This window comes from Metopolophium dirhodum, chromosome 1, assembly GCF_019925205.1.
Source record: "Metopolophium dirhodum isolate CAU chromosome 1, ASM1992520v1, whole genome shotgun sequence".
Taxonomy (NCBI): Eukaryota; Metazoa; Arthropoda; class Insecta; order Hemiptera; family Aphididae; genus Metopolophium; species Metopolophium dirhodum.
Genome location: NC_083560.1, coordinates 109,198,036 through 109,218,686, shown reverse-complemented (window position 1 = coordinate 109,218,686; position 20,651 = coordinate 109,198,036). Strand labels below are relative to the sequence as shown.

Genomic DNA, 20,651 nt, shown 5'->3' with positions numbered 1-20,651 from the left:
TATTGATAATGTCTTGAGACTATCTGTAAATTGTAATTTGTATAATATGATTAATGATTGTATAAACATTAATCATACACTTTTCAAAATATCTAAAATTATTATTATTATTTCTATTACAGATACACTTAGCAACGTGTTGTTATAGAGTGTTTGATAAACATCACATTTGAATTATTTTTTAAATACTTAACTATTTAAAACATTTTTATGTTTTTATATCTTTAAAAATTCTAATAAAATAATTACACTATTACCATGGAAGAAAAATCTAGTGAAAACATTGTCCAGACTATACAGGATATAGATAAAACTATTTTAAAGATTACCGAAGCAATACAAGTTCTTCGGAATGCCGAAAACAAATTAAATTTGGTTCGTTGTACTTTTATTGATTGTATGATAAATTTAAATTATGCACGCCTGCGGGGAGAAATGGCTAAGTATAAGTAGAGTATAACACCAAAGTCAATCAATTAGCTTAAAATACTGGTTATTTGTATATGAGTGACCTCATTATATTGACTTGGTAATTTTTAAGCTTACTGGATGTTGTAGTTTTAAAGTCTGCTAACATAGAAATAGTATGTTCTCTAATACCACAGTAGTTTGTATACATTTCGTTGAACTGTTTTCGTATAAAAATAAAACATTATCGCTACTGGGTATTTACGTAAATAAATTATTTTCGGTTAGTTAAATTTAAAGAGAAACAGTATTATAGAGAGGTATTTAAAAATTAAATATGTTTATAGACAAATAATTGATTAATATTCGCGTTATAATATTCCCATTGATAAAATGTTTTGATAAATATTAATAATACGCAATAGGTACTGTTGCATTATTCATTAGATAGGTACTTAAACTTATATTTTACTTTGAATACCTACGTCTAATCAATTACATATTAGACACCGCATAAAGTAATGATAATATATATATCTAACGATTTCAATTCGTCTATTTGTTAGAATATTATTACTTATTCGAGTATTTGTTCTATAACTTTAGAAAGATAACAAAACTACGGATGAGATAACAAAATTTCAGGACTTAAAAAAAACAATCGGTCGACAACTGAAGGAATTGGAAGAGAAATTTGACCTTTCCAATCAATTGAAAATGACAGTGGTGGACCAGGCTTACAAACTGACTAAAAGGAATTGTGGTGGCCCCGTAGATCAACTGAATCCCGGTTGTCTAGATTTAATCCATAGACCAACATCAACTCAAAACGTAAATCCGTTTATTGTGTTGAATTTTCATGATTGATATGTATTGTTATTATGAGTATTATAATTTTAATAGATGAACTGCAATTCTACAAGAGAGTTTCATAAGGTCGGTTATCTCAGCCACGATGCATTGATGGGAACGTCACCTCATATTATGGTTTTGCGATCGATGGTTTGTAAACATGTATTGTATTACAGTTTTTTTATAATATGGTATTTTACTAAGGGACTTTAGTTACACACTTGGTACGATAATAATATTACAAATTTCTCTGGGTAAATTATAGTAGATTAAGTACCTATATATTTATAATTAATAGGTACATATAATGTTTATATATTGTATTAGATGGGCATAAATTCCGTTCGACAAAGTTGTTGTTCGACTCGAGAATGTGGCTATAACAGTGATTCGAGCTGTTGCAGTATTTCTTCTAAAGACACAAATATGTATAGTATATATTTTCATTATTTATTGATATGTCCGTGATCATATTTAATTATGCATTACATATTGTTAACAATAATATTATTTTAGAAATACGTTAGCGCCACAATGTTCAGACAAATTTTACAACTCACAAGAAATTTATCAACTAAATGAACAACTTCAAAATATAATCAATGAAAACCAAGAACTTCTTTTAAAACACAAATCTATAGTATCTTTTTAAACTTACCAATAATTGTATACAGTAAAATTTCGTTATAACGTTTTGCAATTGGGCAAGGCAAAAGAAAGTAGTAAGCGTAAAAAATGTTTTATACGATAATGTTAAGAAAATTCTTGTTATTGTTTTTATAGTTTTAATATTTTAATATTTGACATTACATGACGATTGTTCCAATCAAAAATAGTGTTGGATATCTGATGTGGAAAAAAACTTATAATATTTATAACGATATACCTACTTTGGATGAACGTTAAATTAAGTAGAGAAATAAAATGTATAGTCTTTCTTTTCTCATTCTTTAATTATTAACTGTATGCTATAAAACAAATCTATATCCAATAAGTTTAATATCTAAGAGTTCTAAAAATATACAATAAACTAGTCAAATTCTAAGGAGTTGATACAAACTAATAAATTACCTATCTAGCTGTATAGCGGGGAATGCATTATATGCTTGGATGTTATGACGAAGTTTTACTATATTTTATTTTAATGAGTTAATATATTTTTGTTTTTATAGACCGAACGAAACGATTTATTGGTAAAAGCTTTGAATCGTCCCGTAAGTAAAATTTCATGAAACAAACAATGATCATTTCTAGTTATTCGTATAATTAAATTTATTGTAGGCTGTGTTTAAAAAAATAGAAGGATGCATACGATTTCCTGGAAAGAAAGAAATGGTAACTACTTATACAATTATATAATTAAATAATAATAAAAGGAAAATTGAAATTGTTTTTGTTGTAACTTTTTTATATCCTAGGAAGAAAAACTTTCAGAATTTAAATCAGAAATATTGCGATTAAATTCTGAGATTAAAGAAGTACACATAACTCAATTGAAATTAAAATCAGTCAAAGAAATTCTTAACCAATTTAATACTACTAACTGTCAGGTAATTGAACATATGCCAAAAAATGAACGTGAATATGTTAATTGTTTAAAATACTGTTATGTGAATAGTGTGGAAGTCTTTCATTTAAAGACAATGTCAATACAAGTACCAAAGTTCAAAAACAAGAAATTCGACAAATCGAATTGCAAATAAAGTAAATTATATACAAATTTAGTTTTATTTCCAATTTGTAATTGCTTACGCCTACTGGCATAGCGTGGTCCCATATTCATACTTTCACATCATATTCTTAACTTTTGTGATGTGTTATTACAAAAATTTGATATTATAAAATTATACCTGAGACCATCCTGGTATTTTCCTAGTATACCCTATTTATGGTCCTTACTCTCACTACCTTTGAGTAATCCCTCTTCATAACATGACTAAACCTATTTACCTAAAATTTGTCTACTACTAGTGCCACCCTTAAAAAACACACAAATAATTGATGAATTTCTTATTTTATCCTGCATACACACTCCACGCATACACCTTAGCTTTTTCAAATCTGGTACACTCAACCTCTGTTCTGTTTTTACTGTCCACTACCCAACATTGCGATCTATACAACACGATCGCTATTTCATCTGTTTAATAAAATCTACCTTTTAATCTCAACGGCATCTTCTTGACCCACAAAATATTTAACACTTTTACACACTTCATCCATCCACACATAGACCTATTTCTGACTTTAATCACATAACAACCATTATTTTGTACCACTTTTCCCAAGTACTTAAACCTCACACAGTACATCACCCCTTCCCCCCACCTTAATTTTTTCGTTAACTTCCTCCGAAATTATACACTAGATTGACTATGTTTTACTCTTACTTACCTTAGCCAGATAACCTTCCAGCACTATTCATAACTCTTCCAATCGTTGGTTAATTTCTTTCAGGCTTTCTCCCACTAACACAACACCATTCACCATAAGCGTAACTAGCCCTTTACTTTAGGGGGGGCTGGAGTCCTAAAAAAATTTAATAGAAAAATGAGGTACCTATGGAAACATAATCGCCCCCACACAAATAAAACTTTATTATACATTGACACACTTGCAATCTACTGTACAACAGAGCGACATCCACTTACCTGCTTTTTAAACTTGAATTGTTACTTTATTTTTATATAATAATTAATAACAGTAAATAAAATAAACACAATAGTCTATATTATGTAATATGAAATATAATAAAATAGTTATGAATATTACAAATCTATACGCTTATTCTTCAAAGCAAAGGTATTTAAAATGTTTTCTGACTCGATAACATTTGAAATATCTCTTTCAATATGTAAAATTGACATATCAGTAAATCTATCCTGGTTCATACTAGATCTGATCCATGTTTTTATTCTCCGCATGACAGAGAAAGAACGTTCACACGTAGCAGAGCTGATGGGCAGAGTTAAAGCAACTTACATTAGTTTATATAAATTGGCAAAAACGTTCTGGTCTATTTTTTGTAATACATCACTAAGAGTAAAATCAGAATTTTGAATACTATTTTTAATTACAGTCATTTCAGCTTCTAATGATTCAATATTAATATCCAACAATTTCTAAATATAAAATTAAAAAAATTAGTAGATATATTATAATAAAATAATAAAATGTGAATAATTACACATTTTAATTTTCAACTTTGTATATAATTTTAATTAGATAGATACCTCATAATGTTGTATGAATGGTAAACTTTCTTTGAATTGTAATTTAAAAAAACTGTCAACAGATGATGCTAAACGTAAGCTTTCAGATGAAAATCTAGTTTTCATGCTGGTAATAATTGCATCCAGAATTCTACAATATGCATTAATTTTCCAGTTTTTTTGATCCGATATATTTAAAGAAGGCTCATCAAATTCTGAGTATTCATTCCCAGTAGTAGTAGAGGTACAATAATCTCTTAAATATGTGCTTTCTTTTCTTTTACGCTTAGAATTAGAGCCTTAAATTAAATACTTAATAATAAACCAAATGACAATGTAACATCAAACTTACTAAACATCATGATTAATAACATTTTAAGAATAATAATTAATATAATTAAAAAAGTAGGTACCTCTAGAAGGTGTTTCAATTGGTATATTATGTTTTTCAGCAAAATTTGTTATTTTAGACCATATTTCAGAAAACTTATTGGAGCTTCTATAATTTTCAAATGTTTGAATAACTCCAAAAATAATATTAGAAGCTTCACCTAATGTTGAAGTTTTTTTTTGTAACTGGTTACTCAGAATATTTATAACTTTAAGTACATCCTGAAGTATAATTAAATAAATTATAAATTATGCTTTTTGAATAGAACTTTATAAGCCTAGAAAAATTAATGTGATGGCTTTAATATTGAGTTTATTTTGCATTTCCTTCTTTCAATTTAAAATTAGTTGATGGCCGAGAAAAATGTACATATAATGCTTTAATAGAATTGAAAAATTGTTTTGCTTCCTTAAGAAGTACATTTTAAAATACAGGTTTATTATTTCAGTACCGCCAACTTTGACTACAGTAACTGTCTATTACTCGTCAATCGTTTTAAATTAATAATATTATGTACAAATTATTTCTCAGGGAATTTTATAGCTCTATAAATACAATATCTATGTTATCGACGTTATCGTGTATCTAGTATTATCATGTCTAGAGTCTAAAACAAAATAATCTCTACACGAGTCCATCCAATAATGTACCTATATTTAAAAATAGATTTAAATGTATAATGCAAATCCACTGTTCTAAAAACAAATCAAAAATACACGCATTAGATAGTATCGTTGATATAACAGCTGTCGAGTGTCTAGCGATAATAATATAAATTATAATATATAATAATACTGTATAAACACAATATTATATACATTTTATTTTTATTCAATAATTATTTATTGTTTATATTGGTGTATTCGTTTAAATGATACATTATATAGGTACCTAATATATTTTTTGACATTGCGGGCAAAAATAAAGTTAATACTAATATGTTTTTAGGCACATACTGACATACATTTACCCAAAAAAATTGGAGGGGCTTTAAGAAATTCTGGGGGGGGGGGGCTGAAGCCCCCCCCCCCCCATGCCCCCCCTAGTTACGCCTATGCCATTCACCATGACTCATCATCCTGTTTATCTTTCGTAATTACGTCCTTTACTAAGAAGAACAGGTGAAGACTCAACGCTGAACCACGTTGCAAAACCTACTCTTACACTAAATTTTTTCTTTTCTTAACATACGCTCTTCACTCTTGTCATTGCTCCTTCGTGCATATCCTTTATTGCTTTCACATACACCCTCATTACTTCTTACCTTATTAATGTCCAGCATCATATCTTTCTAGGAACTTCTAGGAAAATCTGTAAGTACTATACAGTATATCGGTTTTATAAAACCTAACAATTTATACAAACTAACATTATCGTGTTTAAGTATAATCCCTATTATTACTTAATAGGAGAATTTATTTTCACATTTTTGACGTCACTATTTTTGTTTTCATGCATCTAGCTAATTGTTTTTCCGTATTAATTTGTCCTCATGTTTTTATAAAATACCTATACTCTGTCTCAAACCAGAGTAATCTCAGTCAGCAGGCTTCTACGCTCAGCTGTGCCAATGGGTGTGGCTAACGTTAGCCTAACGTGGCTACGCTCGTAGTAACGTCATTTTTATTACCTTTTCTAAAATCGCCTAGTTTAACATCTTGCTAAAGTTAATATGACAAAGTACATTTTCGGTCACAGCTGATCGTCGGAAACCAAAGCTCAAGGGGAAAGTGACCAAATTCATAAATAGTTTTGGTTTGACTGAACCAAACAAAAATTGGTCGCAGTTTGAGGTTACTCTTATTTCAGACAGAATATATTATACAATATGTTTTTTTAGACAGAAGAATAATGAGTTGAATAAAATTGTATCAGATTATGAAGATATCGTTAAGACGAATCACAAAATAACCGATGCACATCATAAATTAGCTGATGGATTAATAGAATTATTAAAAAAGATAGAGGTGCGTCAATATAGGTTTTATAAAAAAAAATATTAATATGTATTAAAATAAACTTATAGGAGTACAATTTAGAAGGTTTCAAAGATTTAATAAATGATTTAAACAAAAACAACGAAGATATCGAAACAATGGAATTGATCATCAAAGAGCGTAGTAATGAAATTAATGATTGCGATGAAAAGGCATGTCCTAACTCCTAAATGCATTTTTAACTTTATGTGTAATATACCATGAGTAATAACAGTATTATATATCTACCGTGGATTTTTAGTTGAGATGTGTACAACATGAAACCAAAGACATCACGCTTAAAACGAAAAAAATGGAGGATGCAATGAAAAATCTGTTTAACGATTTTAATGAATCGTATAATAAATTAGAAGTAATATTTAAAAAAAAATTATTTTCTAAACAATTATGTTAAATATGTCATACTATAGCTATGTCCAAGTTGTTATTTTTTCAAACAATCTATAGTAAAATGAAACACTTTACAGTGTACCGTAATAGTTTATACATCTTTCGGTATTATTATTTGTTGATAACTATGATATAGGTAGGATTTTTATGTTTCAATAGTGTTTTATGAGATATTATATTGGCACAGAATTTATATTAAACGTGCATTATTGTATTTATTTAGTTGGTTTACAAAGAACAACTGGAGGAACTGTTGGCACTGCCAAAAGTTTTGAAAGAAACACACATTAAACTACAAGAGGAGACCGACTTGAGAGTTTTAGCAGAAGAATCAATGAATAAACTAGAACGCGATATTAGACAGGTAAAATAATAATATATTTTGTAAAAATATAAATTATTAGGTATTATTTTAAATGCTATTTTGATGAAGTATCAATAATATTATTATATACCATTTTTACCATCTTCTTTGATAGATAAATACAATAGGTAATATTTTTTATTAAGGCGGAAAGTCTGAAAAATCCAAATCAAAACGATGACGAGACAATGAATCGAGCAATTAAAGACGAACAATTAAAAATAAAAGACGAAAATAAAGTTATTGAGTATATTATGAATTTCACTAGTTTATCTTTAATCAGGTATTTCAGTAAAAATATTTTCTAGGTCAAAATTAAAATCTCTTGAAGAAAACATCGAGTTAGCTGTAGAATGCTTGGATAAAGAAACTCAGGAACTAAACGCTGTAAATCTACAAATCCAAGACGCTATTGTAGAGAGCAACAAACACATAAACGCTTTCAAACTTTTTTCGGAAATACATTTGGAAAGAATAGTTAACGACTTGCATAGATTACAAGAGATTTTGACGGAATCTCAAAGCAGAGAGTGTGCGAAAGTTCACGTTAAAAAATCGGTAAGGATTAACCTATATAGTAGGAGTGAGTGGGTGAATGCCAGTGAGATGCACAAACCGGCCATATAAATAATCTCAGACTAAGATTAATAAAAATCCGTTTTATCGTGTAGCTGATTTCGTGCAGCTGATGAAACCCAAAAATTATTGTTCCTGCCATATTATGATGACAGATTTTTTTGTTTTCCTTTTTTTGAAGTTTGCGTTGCTACATTTACTATTTGAAATAAATTATGACAAGTGTCTATTTCATCTTATTAAGTTAGTTATTAACCTATCTAATACTAAATGTTATGTAGTTTAAGATGCTTATTATATAGTTATAAAAGGCTTGGTTAATTTATTTAATGAGATACAACTGAATTAAAAATTATTTATAATTGGCCAATACTGGTCAAAACTAATGGGGCAATACCGATCACTCAAAATTATATATTTGACTGGCTTTAATCGTCGATTTAAGACTACAGGTTTGAAGGTATATTTTTTATTATTTTCTTATTTCTTATAAATTTAAAAATATTTTATTAATTTATTAATATAATATAATAATTTGAGAACAAAATGCCTTTTTCAAAATTATAATTCCTATCTATTTACATGTATTTCAAACAAGATCGGTATTACGCTCCAGGTAAGGTCATTTGCAGTTAAAAAAAAAAAATTAAAAAAAAATATAAATAATGATTTAAAAAATCTCAAATTCAAATATGTTGTAGACTATAAGTTTAGAAATCAATTTTGAGGATTGACTGAAGTTTCGGATTTATATTTGGGAAGAAATTATAAGAGTTTCCCTTAGGTGACCGCCATTCACCCACTCACCACTATATCCAAACGGTCTTTCATGATACATTAATTCATCATTAAACTATATAAATATGTTGAGATATAATAACTTTAATTGACACGTTTATTTTTAATTATTATTTGAAAATAATATTTATTTTAGTATGCTTTGTACGATGATTAAGAGGACTCCACACGGACATTTATATCTCCGTCTTACGAACGTACCTACACTACGGCAAATTTTACTTTCACAATAATATATTTTACTCCGTAATTTCTAAAACTAGATTAAATTTACCTCTTACAAAATGTAAAGGTAAAATTATTACGTAGGGCATTTCGGAGGGATATATAAGAATCAAGATATGACCTTTTTTAAATAGCTTATTAACAAATTATAATATCAGTAAAATCCTCCAAGATAATACCCTAGACAGTATTCTATCTTTAAATTTTTTAAGAGGGTAATTCACTATAATTTTAGAAATTACCGAGTACAATGTATTATTATAAACTTAAAATTTGCCATGTTGTATGTTTGTAAGACGGAGACGACAAATGTCCGTGTGATGTGCTCTTAATCATCGTACAAATCATACTAAAATTTATATCATAGATTAAGTTAGATTTTAGAGGTCTAACCTAGTTTCAAAATCATGAACATTAAAGCCAAACACAACAAGGTGGAGTGAAAAAATATTTTTCAAATCACCATATTTAGTTGAAATTTGTATATGTATGTATCATAGATAGGAACGAAGCAAAAGAATGTATTGTATTTACAAAGATGTGTGATTATTTTTCTGTCATTAACATTTGTCGTAGTAAAAATTCTCTGATTTTCGAGATCAGCATCTTTTCTGATAGAAAAGTGAATCTAGTTGGTACCTGGAGGTTCAAATAGTTATTGCGTTTAGAAAAACAAAAAAAATGTAGTAATTTTTACGCAAACCCAATTTTAAAAAAATAACTGTAGACCCTTAACATTTTTACTAAATATTTATATTAATTGCATTTTCTATATTTGGTAACATTTTATTAAATATTTTGACTCTTTTTGGGCTAGTTATAACCTTGATAAATATTTCGAATTATGTAAATATTTTTTAAATTATGCTCAATAAAAACCATTTCATTTTGTTGTCATAAAAGATTGAAAATGTAATGCAAAGCTCCTTTTAAGTTTCGTGGAAGTTCAAAAATATTAAGTATACATAACCAAGACTAATTTTTATATGCAGTTTAACTTCAAGTTTTGATAAAATTCATCAAAAAAATTCATCATAAATGTTTTTTTTTTCATAGCTAACATTAGAAGTTTTAATAAAAGATTCCCCAAAAATTGTTCAACCTTAGACAAAAAATAAAAAGTTTACCAGAAAGTAATATGATTTTTAATGAGCTATCTACCCTACACGTGTTTATTTCAAGTTTGAAATACTGCTGTCTATGTAGTACTATACATTTCAAAATGCATTTAAAGATTGAAATATTATAATAATTGTATTAAACCTTCATAATTTTAAAAGTAAATATAAGTATAGGGTGTCCCATAAAGTGCGCAACTTTAAAACTGCCGCCATTTTATAAATTTGTTGGTTTCCCTGTTCTTATAATTACTTATCAACAACTATAGACCTATAAACTAATGGACAGCGGATACCACACCACCCTGCCTACAGTTCATGAGGACGAGATAGAGTGAGAGCGAAAATACTATGCGTTTGGGAATATCATGGAAAGCTATGTGTTTAGCCATGTGTTTTACATATATTCTATATCTATATCGTGTCTATAATATTGATAATACGTATGGATCAAAAAACTTAATGTAAATGGTCCTCCATATATTCTCAAAGCGCTGTCCATTAGTTAATAAATCTATGTCAACATATACTAATTAAAACGGAGTAATAGTAGATACTAGAAATAATAAGACAAGGCTGCCAACAAAATTTTAAAAAATGGCGGCCGATTTAAAAGTTGCGCACTTTATGGGACACTCAATATATAAAACTCATTAAATTTTATTTATGAATATTTTAAAATTAAACGTAAAACTTTAAACATTTTATAACTTACTGTAAATAGTACAATCAAAACTATGTAAAAATAATCTGGTGGCCTTTAGAAGCGAAGTCCGTGTTACATCTTATTAAACCAGGGTTTTCCGGCACTACTACCACGCTGTTTAAAAATAAACCATATAACCACTTAGACGTTTATACCTTTATACTAAAATATTTTGTGTTCGCTGGATGCCCCATGTTGTTTGAAGCCCAGATAATATAAATAAAAACCAATATTTATTCTTTGAAGTAAATATTTTGTTTTCATAAATTTAATAAACTGATGGACAAAAAGTTTTACTTCTTTAGTTAAAGCTTAAGTTTCTTCTTCTATTTTCAACTTTTTTTATGACACACGCTCGGATGGTTTAAATCAAAAATATCCATCAATTTGGTATGCAAAACCACCTTAGGTAGGCTACAGGGCAATAACCATGGTGGAAATATACAGGTTATTGCATATTGACTCAGATTGTTATCATCAGAAACAAAATGGCTGCGTAAAGGGATATCACAAATATCAAAAACATGCTGACAAAAGCTATCAAATTCAAAATTCCCGCCGATATATACTTGATTATTATTAGCTACCTTTACGCTGCCATTTTTGTTTTATCATCAAATATTTGATCTAGAAGGGGTATAAATGCAATAACCTTGTATATTTCAACCAAAAGATTTTAATTGGCTATCATTTCAAAACTAAGTTGGACCACTAATTTCTGAATTTACCATCGATTTTTAGTAAGGTAAAATTCGTAAGTTCAAAATAATAATGATATCCAATAAAGTTTAAAGTATACCTGTTTATTTATTCAGTTTATGGATCATTTAAAAGATAAAATAACTTCAATTTACCAGAACGTGGAGACGTGTAAAACAGAAATGAGTATTCTTCTGGGACAATCAAATGCACATAACATAACGCCATAATTTCCACATTGGACATTCATGTAAATTATTTTTAGTATCTACTTTTTCGATGAAGTTAAAATAGTGATAAATTAAATTAGATAAAAAGTATTTGTATTTACACATAATATATTTGTTTTACAGGATTTTGGTAAAACCAAAAAAAAAAATTATTAAATTAAAAATAGGATAAAATTAAACTAAAAAATTGGGAAAAACAACTGAGTAGGTATATTAAAAGGCGAGAAACATGTTTTTAAGAATAATATTACAGCAAATATTGAAATAAACTCTACTTAAAATCAGTGACGTTATCGACAGCCTCCTATCCTCCTATTTAGGCTAGTTGTTTATTTTAATTGACATGTATATTGTACCTACATAAGAATATATCTAAGGAATTATTTAACTTCATACAATTAAGAGTATTTAATGAAAACATTTAAATACAACAAATAACTGTAATCAGACGAACTTACAGTGTAGGTAAGGCAATATGGAAATGAATATTCTAATACAAAAAATTAATGATTGACTTGAGTCAATCTTTTTAATTTATCAATTCTTTATAATAACACAATAAATCATAGATATGCAGCTTGTTAGTGTTTTTAAGACTTCCATATGAGTGATAATGACATGAATAAAAAGGATTTTTAAATTTCATGAAATTAATTTTTTTTAAATATTTTATTTGAGAGAAAAATAATAAATCCTTAATTTCAGTAAAAAATAAAAACCTTTCTGTTATATTTCTTATAGTATACTTTTTGTGTTATTAACTGTACTTACTGAATAGAAATAAAAACTAATTAATAACAGTTAGGTAACCACATATTATTAACTTATAAATATAAATTATTTGATTAATGCAAATTCATTTTTTAAGAACCGTGGTCAGTGAAGCTTAACAGTAAAATATAATCGTATACTTTGTAATAATTTACTATTTTTTAGATAGTCAATATTTATTGCTCTTCGACTGTAATAAGAGCCAGTTTAAAAGTGTTAACAGGGATAGTGTGATCCTTGATTTTGTGACTGTAGCTCCGACCTTACTAAAAAGTAATTCCAGGAAAACTGAAGTTGGCAAGTACCTATTAATAAATACTTTACTGCTTGCTTGTACGATCTTAGAAAAGATGTATGGATTTCTTCCCAATGTTTAAGATATGAAACAAGAAGATTTCTATAAGATATGTATATGTATAAGATCTTCTTTTATGCCTATATCTATGGCTTGTTTAAAAAATCACCTTAGTTCGTTTCTAGCTGTTTGTAAATTTTTAAGACTCCATAAATCATATTTTATTTTGGTTGTATTTTATTGTCGGGACTCTTCATTGTTATTTGTTGTTTTTTTTTTTGCGTGTACCTATACCACAGAATAGATTAAATCAGAATGGAAACTCTAGCCACCTACATTTTAGTCCACCGTATTCAAAAGGCTCAACAGTTTTCCCACATAGCAAAAAAAATGTTTATATTATTTATGTGTTATTTGGTTTGACTATTTATCAAGATGTTTTCATATTTGAGTATTTGACCCGCCACATTTTGTAAACAAACAAAAAGAATAAACACTTTCAATCCTTTGAATCAACCCCTTTGTGAACTACCTAGTACCCTAAACCCTTCACTAATGATTTATTAGTTAATATCAATGGACGAAGAAAAACACATTTTGTTAACTTATGATTTTATTTATGATTTTAAACATAATTATTTATTATTACTTTTTATTTAAAACATTTATAAACATGTATAATACATCGTACAATAGCCCTTGTGGCATGAAATGCTGTTTTCCTGTGCAGAGTAAACGAAAGGACGACTCATCACTTACTCCGAGAAGCTACTTTTCATTTCCCAAGGATAAATCTAGGTATGTATTATTAAAATTTTTTCAAACAATTGTTTGTTTTCTGATTATAGTGCTTCAAACTTTAATTTTAAACATGTAGTTTTCAATCTTAATAAATGTATAAGATCATGTCATAAATTGTCATTATTGTAACAATTATGCATTATTATTTATTATTATTATTAGTATAGATGTACAAGTTGGTTGGAAAAATGCAATTGCAAATCGTTAATGTCTATTAATCCTGTTATTCTAAACAGAAAATATAGACTTTGTTCTTTACATTTTGAATACGATATGTTTAGTAACTATCAAAAGAATAGAATTAAACCTAATACCATACCAACGATACTTCAACATTCCGCTGAAGAGGTTCAGGTCGTTTAATAATTTCAAATTCCACTGACTGATATTGTTAATAGTGACTATACTCCATCTTATTCAACATTTAATGCAGTTAACTAATACTTCTACACGACTACACCCATATACTGTATATTTTCAATAATTGAAATTGTGATTTCTGTGTTGCATAAACAAAAATGTTGTGAAACTCTAATTAATATCACAATTACTAAAGAATTAAACAAAACTTTAAAAATCCATTATATATTTTTTTTAATCTTAGACTTGTCTGCTAATAACATAACAGTCACCACATCAGATGCATCAACATCGTCTGAAATTGAAATGAGTAGTACAGGTTTCAAACACCTAAGTATCTGTCTGCAAATACTCCACGAAAACTCAAACTTCATGAAAAGCTTGCGGAAGAAATTTGATTGAGGAAAGAATCCGAAGACAGAGAAAAGGATTTGTTACAAAAAGTTAACACTTTAAGTTTACAGTTGGCTGAACGATATTCAGTAGATTATTGTCTTAAGGTTTGTCAGGAAAATGTAAAGCCTACATTATTTATGTTCGTTAATTCTCAAATGAAAAATATAAAAAAACAACTGAAGGGTCATAGGTATTCAAATGAGATAAAACAACTTGCTCTTAATATTTATTTTCTAGGTCCTAAAGTTTACAAATTATTACAAAATTCTTATATCTTTTTTTACTAGTAGAACCTTAAGAAATGTTTTAAGTAAATATGAAATTAATCCTGGTCTAAATAATTTTCTTTTTAATTTTCTATCTTTTAAAATTAGTCATTTTAAATCCGAAGCTTTAGATTGTCTTTTATGTGATGATGAAATGTCCTTAAAAACAAATCTGTTTTATAATGTATCTAAAGATACAATAATCGGATTTCATGAATCTATTTCTCATAAAAAGTATGAACCCGCCAAATATGTTTTGGTTCTCATGATTAGAAGTAGAAACAATCAGTTGCCTACTTTCTTGTTTCTAGCAGCTGCACTGGTACTGATTTAAAAGATATAATTTTTACTACGATTTGTCACCTTCAAAATATTAAACTTAATATTAAAGCATTTGTAACTGACCAAGGATCAAATTTTACACATTTAGCTAATGACCTTTATGTGTCTCCAGGCTGGCCAATTTTTGAAATAGAAGGCAAACAAGTTATTAATATTTTTCACCCCCCTCATCTTTTAAAATCAACCCGTAATATGTTATTTAAACATAATTTTCAAATGAATGAAAAAATTGTAACCAAAGCCCATATTGTTTCATTTTATAATTACGATTCTGAATGTTACCTTCGTTTATTTCCTATTTTCCCAAATTAAAATATTCTCATATCTACCCGGGTTCATTTGAAAAAATGAGAGTATTTAGCTGCTCAAGTTTTAAGTGAAAGTGTGGCAGCTGGCATGTGTCCATCGCTGAAGGAAAACCTACAGTATGTTTGATCTCAGTTTCAGAGTGGATGAGATGAGGGAATAAATCATCTCCGATAAGCATGTCGATTATCGCAGGGTGATCAAACTGGATCTGCCAACGGTTAATTTTGATAACACGTGGTATTCGCACACTTGGTGGTAAAATCTGAAGTGATTTGATAAATGACTAAATCGGAAATCAGGACAATTGAAACTTGGACTGGATGCATGATGTGGTACAAATGAGCACGTAACATTACCTTTCACCTGCTTGACGGAACTCTGACCCAACCTGACTATTTCGGTCCAACATTTGCGGCGGGCGGGCGGGTGAGGCCTTATCGAGCGGCACATTCAGTAGTTATAGCAGAAATTTGCGAACCATTATCAACTACTATACGCACATTATCATAATTGCCGGCTTTATTCCGGACGCGTACGATGGCTGTACCCAACAGCGCCAATCATATTTGCCCGTGCGGAGCCTGCGAAATGAGTGCGTTTCTCAACTACGTCAGGGGAATCAGCAGCATTCACCTCGTGTAAGATAGATGGAGACGTAGCGTCCTCCTTTTTCTTCGAATGTAAAAGTGTATTACGCCGTTGACCGTAAACCTTACAATTATATTTTGATCTACACGCAGTTACCGTATGTAAGACACTCAAACGCGACACGCATAATCTATTTTTTGTTACATGGTCACGACGTTCAACAGTTGTAAATTTTTTGAACATGCTGCAATGGTATATCGCATGGTCACTTTAGCAATAAGGACACTGTTTGATTCCTTCGGCGAAAGCCAAGCCGGATTTGTGAAAAGTTTTTGCGGACAGCGAACCACTGGTTGTTCCTGTAGATAGCAATGATCGAGCACAAGACATCGGCTTGTTTTTGATGGTTTTTACTAGACCCTGAGTGTTCTCTAATATTTTGCACCGTTGTAGCATGCCAATTAATGCATGTCAATTAACATGTCAAACGTAGGAATCGAATTTTGTGCGGCATTATTTTCAAAGAGATAACGCGTGGCGGGGTCAAGCACCCGAGCACCGATGAAAAACAAGATGAATCTCGCAAGATCTCTTACCCCCTGCGCTTTGATTGCTGCAATGTTTTCTTGAAAGATAAAATGAAAGTTAAAAGCGACGATAGAAACTCCGCATTGATTGGACGAAAGGCATTTCTATCTAAATGAACAGCGGTAAGAAGACGCTGATTGTCATAATGTTCGATTATGGCTGCCCAAGCTATGTCATAGTTGGCCGCTTACAGGGATATGGACTTGACAACCGTACGTGCTGACCCTGTCACACACATTAACAAATAGTGAAAACGTTTTAACTCTTCGATTTTCGTATTAGTATGTACCAACGATAAGAAGGTGTCCCGAAAAGAGCAGCATTCAACAAGATTTCCATCGAAATTCGGTAACTCAATCGTTGGTAGTTGTATGAAGTCGGACACATCATAACTTTACCCACAGTACTCTACGAAGGTACGATAGGGTCGTTGGGGGAATCATCTGAAATCGTGATGATTCGATAATAATGTTCTGATAAAGTGTTACCGATCAGCACTTGAATATTTTCATAGTCGTCCCTCGCGGTTGGACTGGATTTGTACATCATAGATGGACTCCTGCTCAATCAAGAATTGGGTGCGAGAACTTTCGATATCCATTTTTCTTGCATGAAACATTGGGAGGATATCATTGTTGTCTATCAGTTGAAACGCCAAGTCATGCAGAAATTGTACTTGCGACACTATAGCATCGCGTTTTGCGATAGTACGCTTAAGAAGTCGCTCTGCGCGTTTAGTCTTAGCCGCGCGGTAAGGGGCATGGCTGAATCGTCGAAAATAAAGACAATAAGTCCTGGAAACCTAGCTCTATATCCGGCCCGAAGGACTGAAATGTACGCTAGAACGCACACCGATCGAACAACTTTCACAACGGCACTCATACGTGTTGTTGTATCGTGTGTGCCCCATCGCCGACGCCAGTAATTCCACCTCCGTAAAAATTACACAGGTGTTGACGAGTTTATAATATTACATTTGATAAAACAATCATGATGATTGATAAACGGTATTCTAACGCCGATCAAATTCTAAAAAAATTGACATTTTTTTCCTCTGACAAATTTGGTGAAGAATACAACAAAGATATTTTTAAAAAAAATTACTCAATGGTTAACCACAGTGAATGAGAAAAATGTAAGTGTAGAATTTGAAATATTTAAAAACTATTTTGATGAACTAAATTCAAAAAATGTTGATTTAAATATATCCAAATTGTTTATAAGTTGCCAAGACACAGAAAATAGTGATGATGATATTCAAACGGAAGTATCGACAAAATCAAAAAGTCAGATTTTAAAATGGTCCAAATCTTAAAACTGTTATGAAGTTTAATCTTGAATCAGTATTTCCAAACTTATAATATACAGTCTATAAAGCTATATGTACACTTCCTCCCACTTCAGTGACAGCCGAAAGAACCTTTTCAAACTCAAATTAATAAAAACCAAACATAGGTCGTCAATGGGTGAATCGAGGCTTGACCATTTAATGGTATTATCATGTTGACCAGATAAAGATAGAAATAAAGATTTATTTATTGATAGGTTTGCAATGAAATCCAAATTAAAGCAAACAGAACTGTTGTATCAGTAGTAATTTTATAATTATTAATGTTATTTTTTATTCATTTTTTATAATATGATCCGTAGAATATAATATAATTTATAATAATGCATATTTTTCTTGTCTTTTATTTTGTATGTTTTATATTCATGTCTTCAGTTCTGTGGGGTTATGCAGACATTTCAGACATGGTGAACACATCCCTTTAATCTGTAAAAATAAACCTGTTGATAGTTTTATAAAAGTACTATTTACTTAATAAGTAGTTATTTATTATGTTACTGAATTGGCGATATCTATCATAATAATTCCAAATTGATAAGTTATAACCATGACTAATTTAATTTTTGTATGAATTGTATGATTTATTTACTTTATACAGAATGAATATTTAGTAAACATTTAGATTGTAGTTTTAAAATAGTAGAAAAATTAATATTATTATGTTAAATATACCTAAATCATTCATTAATTCATTAGGTAACTCAAGCAATTTATAAATAATATTGAATATTTGAAAAGTATGTTTTACTAAAATAAAATTTATAATTTTACTTATGTTGGTCTTAACTTATATGTTAAACCTAACAAATAAAATCTATAATATTTATATTTATAAATAATGATAATTATGGAATATTATTTATGATACAAAACATTAACATTTAAGTTTTTAACATATTATACCATTTATTTTAGATTAATTTATATCTATTTATTATAGATTTATATATTTTTCCTATGACTAAAATAACAAGCAGAGACAACAACATTTTCAATTTTTTTTTAAATTTGTAAGCTTAACACTTTTTTATGTATATTTTGGTTAATTAAATTCAAATTTAATATACCAGTAATTTTATTGTAAGAACATATTTAGTGTTACACAATTAACGTTAAAGTTCCAAGTTATTATTTAATTCGAACGAAGGGAGAACCATTTTTCAATCATTTTTTTTTGACAATATCTAACAAATTCTAAATCCCGCGCATATGGTGACACGTCAAAATATCCCGGTCAAAATATCCCCGACAAAATATTCCATGACAAAATATCCCGCGTAAAAATATCCTTGACAAAATATCCCGCGTTATTATTACTTATTAATTAAAATAACATTTACTGAATACAAAAAATAAATTAAGATATTTTTAAAAATATATTAAAATGGTATGTTTTCCGTCAAAAATTATTATACTTTTACTTATTATAATACTAAGTTATGTGCTATTGATTTTAAATATTTATTGTTATTAGTTTCCTCATATCCTTTTACAACAGCAATTAACCGCTCGTCCAAATTTTTATATTTTCGCCTTTTTTTTTGTTGAGGTGCACCAGCTGTTTGCTGCTCCATTTTGGCCTCCTGCAGACCTTGTTCTCGCTTTAACATATTTATGAACTTCCACACTGTTACATGGTTAGCTGCCAGTGCAGAATTAAACGCTCTGTGCCATCCTTCTACTGAGTTATTTGTCCCGGGAGAGCCTTCCATTACAGCATCAAACATATTCCATATTTTAATTGGAAAAGTAAGCGTTCTTCGCCTACCACCACGTGTTGGTCTCCCAATCCACGTGTCTTCAAAATAATCAACAACTGTTCGTAATTCTTCTTCATTATCTACGTAGTAGTAGGAGTTAATTAGTTCTTCAAATGCAAAAATAACATTATCAATGGGTACAAAAGCGAGAGCCGATAATTTTTTTATTTCGTGGGAAAATATTGCGTCTGTAGAATACCTATTCTTTAATCCACACGATTGCAATTTTCGCCATAAGCACTGGGTAAAATTAAAAAAACATCCATGTATTTTAACATCAGTGTATAATTCTTTAAATGATTTTATAAATGCTTGTTCGAAATCTATCACAATAGCCTTTGGTTGTAAATTTGGTTTGAGTATATTAATTTGATTTAGTACTTCGGAATAACTATTTTCGTTTTTACTACACATTAATATATATATAAGTGGATATACAGTGCAGTCAATATTACCGTGAATAGTATACAGTTGGTTAAATATATTGGGTACAGATTTAAACGTTCCATCTGCGAACCATATTTCGGAGTCATTCAGTATATTTAAATTTTCATTTGTTGTGAATATCAATATTCTGTTATTAATATCCCAATTTTCATTATTTTTACTGTCATATAGCAAAAAAGGTAAATTACTTAGAGTTAATGTGTATTCGCTAGGTATTACTAAAGAATCAACAGTTACAGGGTTGGGTGGAGGTACATTATTTCGATTTCGAGAACGTTGAATTGTTCGACTAAGCGCAACAGTTGAAGGTAACCTAGCTGCAATTGGCATAGATGACTGAGAAAATGCCTCGCTTATAATATTTCTTGTTGTCTGATTAGAATCACTAGCTTTTTTTATTCGTTCTATTACCTT

The 20,651-nt window shown here is 29.3% G+C and overlaps 1 protein-coding gene across 2 annotated transcripts; it reads left to right on the top strand.

Annotated features, from left to right (window-relative positions):
• The first annotated feature begins 1,055 nt into the window (after window positions 1–1,055).
• Window positions 1,056–12,573, top strand: LOC132935714 (uncharacterized). 2 transcript variants are annotated; one of them, XM_061002329.1, is made up of 16 exons: window positions 1,056–1,239; window positions 1,312–1,410; window positions 1,588–1,688; window positions 1,777–1,900; window positions 2,433–2,474; window positions 2,542–2,595; window positions 2,679–2,810; window positions 2,879–2,964; window positions 6,704–6,830; window positions 6,890–7,012; window positions 7,102–7,212; window positions 7,474–7,614; window positions 7,761–7,861; window positions 7,923–8,172; window positions 11,853–11,986; window positions 12,090–12,573. In XM_061002329.1, exons 1-15 carry the CDS (start codon window positions 1,126–1,128, stop codon window positions 11,964–11,966), a joined length of 1,719 nt encoding a protein of 572 aa, XP_060858312.1. In that variant the 5' UTR covers window positions 1,056–1,125; the 3' UTR covers window positions 11,967–11,986; window positions 12,090–12,573. The 2 variants fall into 2 exon arrangements, with proteins under 2 accessions (XP_060858312.1, XP_060858311.1); XM_061002328.1 differs by having other exon boundaries at window positions 11,853–12,573.
• Window positions 12,574–20,651: the final 8,078 nt, after the last annotated feature.

What these genes read in the sequence shown, in the direction of transcription:
- LOC132935714 (XM_061002329.1), top strand. Translation starts at nt 1,126, where the DNA reads ATGACAGTGGTGGACCAGGCTTACAAACTGACTAAAAGGAATTGTGGT. An exon ending in TTTTAAAACACAAATCTATA is followed by an intron (nt 1,901 to 2,432) that starts GTATCTTTTTAA and finishes TTGTTTTTATAG; the next exon opens with ACCGAACGAAACGATTTATT. An exon ending in TAAAAGCTTTGAATCGTCCC is followed by an intron (nt 2,475 to 2,541) that starts GTAAGTAAAATT and finishes AATTTATTGTAG; the next exon opens with GCTGTGTTTAAAAAAATAGA.